Below are 8,947 nucleotides of genomic sequence, written 5' to 3' on the forward strand. Positions count from 1 at the left end.
GGACACGTTGGGAAGACTATGTCTCCCGGCTGGCCTGGGAACGCCTCGGGATCCCCTGGGAGGAGCTGGACGAAGTGACTGGGGAGAGGGAAGTCTGGGTTTCCCTGCTTAGGCTGCTGCCCCCGCGACCCGACCTCGGATAAGCGGAATAAGATGGATGGATGGATGCCTCAAAACAGCAGCTTGGAATTTGGCACATGCTCTCCCTGAGAAAGCATGAGGAGGTTGAGGGGGGGGTGTATATTGTAGCGTCCCGGAAGAGTTAGTGCTGCAAGGGGTTCTGCTGTTGTGTTTATGTTGTGTTACGGTGCGGATGTTCTCCCGAAATGTTTTTGTCATTCTTGTTTGGTGTGGGTTCACAGTGTGGCGCATATTTGTAACAGTGTTAAAGTTGTTTATACGGCTACCCTCAGTGTGACCTGCATGGCTGTTGACCAAGTATGTCTTGCATTCACTTGTGTGTGTGTGTGAAAAGCCGTAGATATTATGCGTTTGGGCCGGCACGCAAAGGCAGTACTTCTCCCTACGTCCGTGTACCACTCTGTACAGCGGCGTTTTAAAAAGTCATACATTTTACTTTTTGAAACTGATACCGATTATTTCCGATATTACATTTTAAAGCATTTATCGGCCGATAATATCGGCATTCCGATATTATCGAACATCTCTACTAGAAAGTATCCACTAATAAACATGTCTACATCATTCAACTGCGTCATGACTCATACGCTAAACTTAGATATTTTGACACACTCACTAGGTGTTGCCACAACACAAATTACGACTTCACGTCAAATGTAAAGACAGCATAAGTGTGTCATGAGTCGGACTGGGCACCAAAAGCCGGTACACTTAACTGGCCAACAGCTGAGCTCATAACACAGCTTGCACCGCAGTGCTAAACTAGCGGTAGTCAGTAGCCACAACAACAACACAGCACTTCCTTATTGTGCACAAATGACTTAGGGTAAGTGAGGTTGCATTCACTAACCCCAGCAATTATGAGCGTCAATATCACAAAAGTTGTTTGTTCTCAGTGTTTTGTATTGCTGAAATGATAATTTGTTGTGATTTTTTTTAACTTATTTTTGAATGTATTACTTATTTAATTTATTTATTGAAGTATTTTCGGGGGCGGTATGGCGTAGTGGGTAGAGCAACCGTGCCAGAAACCTGAGGGTTGCAGGTTCGCTCCCCGCCTCTTACCATCCAAAATCGCTGCCGTTGTGTCCTTGGGCAGGACACTTCACCCTTGCCCCCGGTGCCGCTCACACCGGAGAATGAATGATGAATGAATGAGTTGTAAATATGAATGATGGGTTCTCACTTCTCTGTGAAGCGCTTTGAGTGTCTAGAAAAGCGCTATATAAATCTAATCCATTATTATTATTATTATTATTTTAATTAGTATTATTTTTTAACATAAATATCACAACATTTAATAAGAACAGAGATGTTTGTGAGTTTTTTTTTTGTTACAAAATATTGAATGTTTTCCATTTTTTAAGTACCGATTCTTGCACCGTCTTTCAAGTAAGATTTGGTTAAAATTAGAGATGTCCGATAATATCGGACTGCCGATACTATCGGCCGATAAATGCTTTAAAATGTAATATTGGAAATTATCGGTATCGGTTTCAAAAAGTACAATTTATGACTTTTTAAAACGCCGCTGTACGGAGTGGTACACGGACGTAGGGAGAAGTACAGAGCAGTTGCGTCTCCCAGTCATACTTGCCAACCCTTACCAATTTTCCCGGGAGACTCCAGAATTTCTCCCGATTTCCACCCAGACAACAATATTGGGGGCGTGCCTTAAAGGCACTGCCTTTGCGTGCCGGCCCAATCACATAATATCTACGGCTTCACACACACAAGTGAATGCATGCATACTTGGTCAACAGCCATACAGGTCACACTGAGGGTGGCCGTATAAACAACTTTAACACTGTTACAAATATGCGCCACACTGTGAACTTACACCAAACCAGAATGACAAGCACATTTCGGGAGAACATCCGCACCGTAACACAACATAAACACAATAGAACAAATACTCAGAACCCCTTGCAGCACTAACTCTTTCAAAACGCTACAATATGTAAACCCCGCCCACCTCAACCTCCTCATGCTCTCTCAGGGAGAGCATGTCCCAAATTCCAAGCTGCTGTTTTGAGGCATGTTAAAAAAAATAATGCACTTTGTGACTTCAATAATAAATATGGCAGTGCCATGTTGGCACTTTTTTCCATAACTTGAGTTGATTTATTTTGGAAAACCTTGTTAGATTGTTTAATGCATCCAGCGGGGCATCACAACAAAATTAGGAATAATAATGTGGTAATTCCACGACTGTATATATCGATATCGGTTGATATCGAAACGGTAATTAAGAGTTGCACTGCAAAAAGTCAGTGTTCAAAAACAAGAAAAAAAAATACAAAAATGAGGGGTATTTTACTTGAACTAAGCAGAATTATCTGCCAATAGAACAAGAAAATTTGGCTTGTCAAGACTTTCCAAAAGAAGTAAAATTAGCTAACCTCAATGAACCCAAAAATACCTTAAAATAAGTATATTCTCACTAATAACAAGTGCACTTTTCTTGTTAGAAAAAAAAGAGACCTTTTTGCTCAATAGGTTGGAAAATATTCTTAAATGAAGTAAATGCTAGTGCCATTATCTTGACATAATGATATGCACTCGGCATCATGATATTTTTTTTCATGCTTGAAGTAAGAAATGATTACTTTAAAAAAGTAGTTTTATACTTGTGAGTGTTGATGACACAGCTTTGCAACAGTTGATATTCTAGTTTCAAGCATGTTTTACTCAATATAGGTCATCAAATCTCAGCAACATCTTACTGAGATCATTTAGGAGCAAAACACTTAAAACAAGTAAAACACTGTAAAATAAAATCTGCTTTGTGAGAAGAATTATCTTATCAGACAGAAAATGAGCAAATATCAACCTTATTTGAGATATTTAATCTTACTTAGATTTCAGTTTTTGCAGTGTGGACAATATCGGAATATTGGATATCGGCAAAAAAAGCCATTATTGGACATCTCTAAAAAATATATATGATTAATAATGAAATCCAGAGGAAAATTCATACATTATTCGATGTTACAATCGGCCTTTTGATGGCAGCCATAACTTCCATGTGGCCCTCAATGAAAATGACTTTGACATCCCTGTAGGGATGATGTTCCAAACCGATTCTCCCGGTTGTTCGATAAGAAAAGAACAGATTCTATGGACTCTAATCCCTTTATCGAGGCCACTATAGTAAAGAAAAAGAGTTAGTTCTTTATTCGAATCCCTGGGAACAAATCCCAAATGGGCAATGTTATGCCCATTTGATTGTAGACTCTTACTGACACCTTGTGGCGATATAAAAATACTACGCGTCAATAGTTTGGGCACTTCCGGGTTGGCGATGTTAGTCCAGTTCATGAGACAATTGAGAAGTAGACAAGTTGTGTTAGCTCTTACAAGCCTTGGAAAAGATAAGTCTGTAAGTAAACTGTTTAACTTGTTTATGTAACTCAATATTAAGGTGGAAAGTGGTTCAATTTGATAGTAAGATGTTTATTGAAAAACGATTTTTGTGCACTGTTTCAATGGATGTTTTGAGGACTTAAAATGGCTGCCAGTCGTGTATTTCCACCATCGAAATAGTTTCAACACTCAGCAGTATTTGTTTGATGATAGTACTGTATATTTGTGTAAAGCTAATATTTACATATTGTGTATCGAATTTCAGTATATTAATTGAATCACATTTGTCATTGTGTGTATTTCAGTTTAAAAAAAATAAATAAATAACAGTCCAGTGCAAGACAAAAGTAAAGATAGGAAAAGACAAAACAAGATCAACAACAATAAAGAGCCTAAATGGATTCATCTGCTTTGGAACTTTAGTAGACGTCTTGGATTGTTTGTTAGCTGTCTGCCTGTGTGTGTAGTTAGTATGTTCCAATAGCAACAGAAGTGCACTTTTTGGAGAGCTGTATTATTTTCAGTTTTGTGCCCAAGGGACTGATTTTATTTATACACCTATAGTGATCACAAAGACAGGTTGTTTTTGTGTTACTGTATATATTTGTTTTTTTTTGGTAACAACAGTCAATATTTATTTATTTTATTTTTTTAGGGGGGTAACAGTCAATATTTATTTATTTGATTTGATTTTTTTCTTAAAATAAAAGTGAGCTTTCGTTAAACCAAATATTGTGTTTTTTTCCATATACAACAACCTATCTGGTTTCGATAAGAGAATCGATAAGGAATCGGTTCGATAAGAGGATTCGATAATGGGCTCGAACTCGATAATTTCTTATCAAACATCATCCCTCCATCCCTGGTCTACCATAATGAATAAACACCATGTGTCATGTGCAGGCCTCACCAGCAGGGGTCATACCGACCCCACAAAAGTCAAACAGACGCATAGACCCTGACTTTAATCTTGCTTCCTGTCTTGTCCAGTCCACCTTGCCCACCTATGACATGGCCATGAACATGCCCGCCAAAGACCCGCCCCCGCCTTACATGCCTTCTTAAGGACCGGCCCCCACTGCGGACGCCTTCCACGCCGCCAAATGCATTTCTACATTCCCTCACTTCCACCCTCTCCAAGCGCCTTTTACCTACTGTATATATTTTTGTGCAAAGACGGGATCCGTGCGTGCAGCGAAGAAATGACCCCGGTATTTTTTTCTGTTGATGTTTTGAAAGAAACGCCGCCAACAATCCATCAGCATCATGACAATCCACGGCATTGTAACTTCATTACTGACATTGGAACACTTAGGAGACGCAGACGGCAGCAATATTTTTGTCTTATTTATTGAGCTTTGCTGCGGTTCCCTACTACTACTAGTTCCTCTATCACCAGCCCAGATGTTTACATCACACTCTGCTGCCAGCTTTGTACCAAGAAGGGGGGAGGAGGGGGGCAGGAAAGCTGCTTTTCCACCCGCCTGACACCAACTTGTGAAGATTTGTAAGTTGCATGCCCAACTCAACCTAACACCACTTTGGTTCCATTTCATAAACTTCAATAAAGGTTTGACAACATCTAGATCTTCAATAAACTCCACTGTGTTGGTCCTTTTTGTCAAGACCCCCACTAAACACCTGACTCCTAATAGACAGCTGGTACTGACTATGTTCTTCATTTCTAAGTATTTGAATTAAGCAGTGGAAGAAAATGCATTGTACAAATAAAGGCATTCCCCAGTAAATACCATACCCCTCATAGACTCCTAGTAGCAGCTAGTGAGTGCACTTACAAGTTGCCTTCTTAAATATTTCAATAAAAGTATCCTTTATTGGGGTTAAAAAAAAATTATATGAACAAAGCATAATAAACACCTTACCCCTTATAGACTTGCTTTCTTAAAATCTTCACTTAAGTATCCTCTGTGGAAAAAAAGTGCATTGTATAAAAAGGCCTCAGTTGTGAGTGATTAGTGCCCTTGCAGGTTGCCTTAAGTATTTCAATTTGTAGAAGAAATGCATTGTACAAATAAATGCCTTCCTCTAATAAATACATTACCCCTCATAGATTCCTAGTAGCAGCTAGTAAGTGCACTTACAAGTTGCCATCTTAAATATTTCAATAAAAATATCCTTTATTGGGGGAAAAAACATGTTTTGTACAAATAAAGCATAATAAACACCTTACCCCTCATAGACCTGCTTTCTTAAAATCTTCACTTAAGTATTCTCTGTGGAAAAAAGTGCATTGTATAAAAAGGTCTCAGTTGTGAGTGATTAGTGCCCTTGCAGGTTGCCTTAAGTATTTCAATTTGTGGAAGAAATGCATTGCACAAATAAAGGCCTTCCTCTAATAAATACCTTACCCCTCATAGACTCCTAGTAGCAGCTAGTGAGTGCACTTACAAGTTGCCATCTTAAATATTTCAATAAAATTATCCTTTATTGGGAAAAAAATTTTTTATATATAAATAAAGCATAATGAACACCTTACCCCTCATGGACCTACTTTCTTAAAATCTTCACTTTGTGGGGGGAAAAAGGTGCATTGTATAAAAAAGGCCTCAGTTGCAGGTTGCCTTAAGTATTTCAATTTGTAGAAGAAATGCTTTGTACAAATAAAGGCCTTGCTCTAATAAATACCTTACCCCTCATAGACTCCTAGTAGCAGCTATTGAGTGCACTTACAAGCTGCCATCTTAAATATTTCAACAAAGGTATCCTTTATTGGGGGGGAAAAAAGGTTTTGTACAAATAATGCATAATAAACACCTTACCCCTCATAGACTTACTTTCTTAAAATCTTCACTTAAGTATCCTCTGTGGAAAAAAGTGCATTGTATAAAAAGGCCTCAGTTGTGAGTGATTAGTGCCCTTGCAGGTTGCCTTAAGTATTTCAATTTGTGGAAGAAATGCATTGTACAAATAAAGGCCATCCCCTAATAAATACCTTACCCCTCATAGACTTCTAGTAGCAGCTAGTGAGTGCACTTACAAGTTGCCATCTTAAATATTTCAATAAAAGTATCCTTTATTGGGGGGAAAAATGTTTTATATAAATAAAGCATAATAAACACCTTACCCCTCATAGACCTACTTTCTTAAAATCTTCACTTTGTGGGGGAAAACAAGTGCATTGTATAAAAAGGCCTCAGTTGTGTTAAGTATTTCAATGAAGTATCCTTTGTAGAAGAAATGGATTGTACAATTATACGCCATACCTTAATAAATACCTTAGACACCTAGTACCGAGTGAGCCACACGTGCCTAATGCCCTTAAAGTTGTGTTCTTAAGTATTTCAAGTAAATTTCCTTTGATATACAGTACAAATGAAGCCCCCTCCCCCCTCCAGTAATAAACACCTTACCCTTCATAGACTTACTTTCTTAAAATCTTCACTTAAGTATCCTCTGTGGAGAAAAAAAGTGCATTGTATAAAAAAGGCCTCAGTTGCAGGTTGCCTTAAGTATTTCAATTTGTAGAAGAAATGCATTGTACAAATAAATGCCTTCCTCTAATAAATACATTACCCCTCATAGATTCCTAGTAGCAGCTAGTGAGTGCACTTACAAGTTGCCATCTTAAATATTTCAATAAAAGTATCCTTTATTGAGAAAAAAATAGTTTTATATAAATAAAGCATAATAAACACATTACCCACTCATAGACCTACTTTCTTAAAATCTTCACTTTGTGGGGGAAAAAAAGTTCATTGTATAAAAAGGCTTCAGTTGCAGGTTGCCTTAAGTATTTCAATTTGTGGAAGAAATGCATTGTACAAATAAAGGCCTTCCTTTAATAAATACCTTACCCCTCATAGACTCATAGTAGCAGCTAGTGAGCCACTAGTGCACTTACAAGTTGCCATCTTAAATATTTCAATAAAAATATACTTTATTGGAGAAAAAAAATGTTTTGGACAAACAAAGCATAATAAACACCTTACCCCTTATAGACTTGCTTTCTTAAAATCTTCACTTAAGTATCCTCTGTGGGGAAAAAAGTGCATTGTATAAAAAGGCCTCAGTTGTGAGTGATTAGTGCCCTTGCAGGTTGCCTTAAGTATTTCAATTTGTGGAAGAAATGCATTGTACAAATAAAGGCCTTCCTCTAATAAATACCTTACCCCTCATAGACTCCCAGTAGCAGCTAGTGAGTGCACTTACAAGTTGCCATCTTAAATATTTCAATAAAAGTATCCTTTATTGGGGAAAAAAATGTTTTATATAAATAAAGCATAATAAACACCTAACCCCTCATAGACCTACTTTCTTAAAATCTTCACTTTGTGGGGGGGAAAAAAGTGCATTGTATAAAAAGGCCTCAGTTGTGAGTGACTAGTGCCCTTGCAGGTTGCCTTCTTAAGTATTTCAATGAAGTATCCTTTGTGGAAGAATTGGATTGTACAATTATACGCCGTACCCTAATAAATACCTTAGACACTTAGTACCGAGTGAGCCACATGTGCCTAATGCCCTTAAAGTTGTGTTCTTAAGTATTTCAAGTAAATTTCCTTTGATATACAGTACAAATGAAGCCCCCCCTCCTCCCTCCAGTAATAAACACCTTACCCTTCATAGACTTACTTTCTTAAAATCTTCACTTAAGTATCCTCTGTGGGGGAAAAAGCACATTGTATAAAAAAGGCCTCAGTTGCAGGTTGCCTTAAGTATTTCAATTTGTGGAAGAAATGCATTGTACAAATAAAGGCCTTCCTCTAATAAATACCTTACCCCTCAGAGACTCCTAGTAGCAGCTAGTGAGTGCACTTACAATTTGCCATCTTAGATATTTCAATAAAAGTATCCTTTATTGGAAAAACTATGTTTTGTACAAATAAAGCATAATAAACACCTTACCCCTCATACATTTACATTCTTAAAATCTTCACTTAAGTATCCTCTGTGGAAAAAAGTGCATTGTATAAAAAGGCCTCAGTTGTGAGTGATTAGTGCCCTTGCAGGTTGCCTTCTTAAGTATTTCAACTTGTGGAAGAAATGCATTGTACAAATAAAGGCCATCCCCTAATAAATTCCTTACCCCTCATAGACTCCTAGTAGCAGCTAGTGAGTGCACTTACAAGTTGCCATCTTAAAAATATTTCAATAAAAATATCCTTTATTGGGGAAAAAAATGTTTTGTACGAATAAAGCATAATAAACACATTACCCCTTATAGACTTGCTTTCTTAAAATCTTCACTTAAGTATCCTCTGTGGGGGAAAAAAGTGCAATGTATAAAAAATGCCTCAGTTGTGAGTGATTAGTGCCCTTGCAGGTTGCCTTAAGTATTTCAACATGTGGAAGAAATGCATTGTACAAATAAAGGCCTTCCCCTAATAAATACCTTACTCCTCATATATACCTGGTAGCTACTCAGCCGTGAGTGCCTGGTGCCCTTGCAGGTTGCCTTCTTAAGTATTTCAATGAAGTATGA

General features: G+C 37.7%; 1 protein-coding gene across 1 annotated transcript in view; it reads left to right on the top strand.

Annotated features, from left to right (window-relative positions):
• The window catches only part of laptm4a (lysosomal protein transmembrane 4 alpha), a 40,838-nt gene extending 35,750 nt beyond the window's left edge, over positions 1-5,088 (top strand). The window contains exon 7 of the mRNA XM_062033980.1: positions 4,498-5,088. Within this exon, the coding sequence (XP_061889964.1) occupies positions 4,498-4,572 (75 nt within the window). The 3' untranslated portion in view covers positions 4,573-5,088. The remainder of the gene's footprint in view (positions 1-4,497) is intronic.
• The last annotated feature ends 3,859 nt before the right edge of the window (positions 5,089-8,947 follow it).

The sequence above is a fragment of the Entelurus aequoreus genome, linkage group LG23 (genome assembly GCF_033978785.1).
Source record: "Entelurus aequoreus isolate RoL-2023_Sb linkage group LG23, RoL_Eaeq_v1.1, whole genome shotgun sequence".
Classification (NCBI taxonomy): Eukaryota; Metazoa; Chordata; class Actinopteri; order Syngnathiformes; family Syngnathidae; genus Entelurus; species Entelurus aequoreus.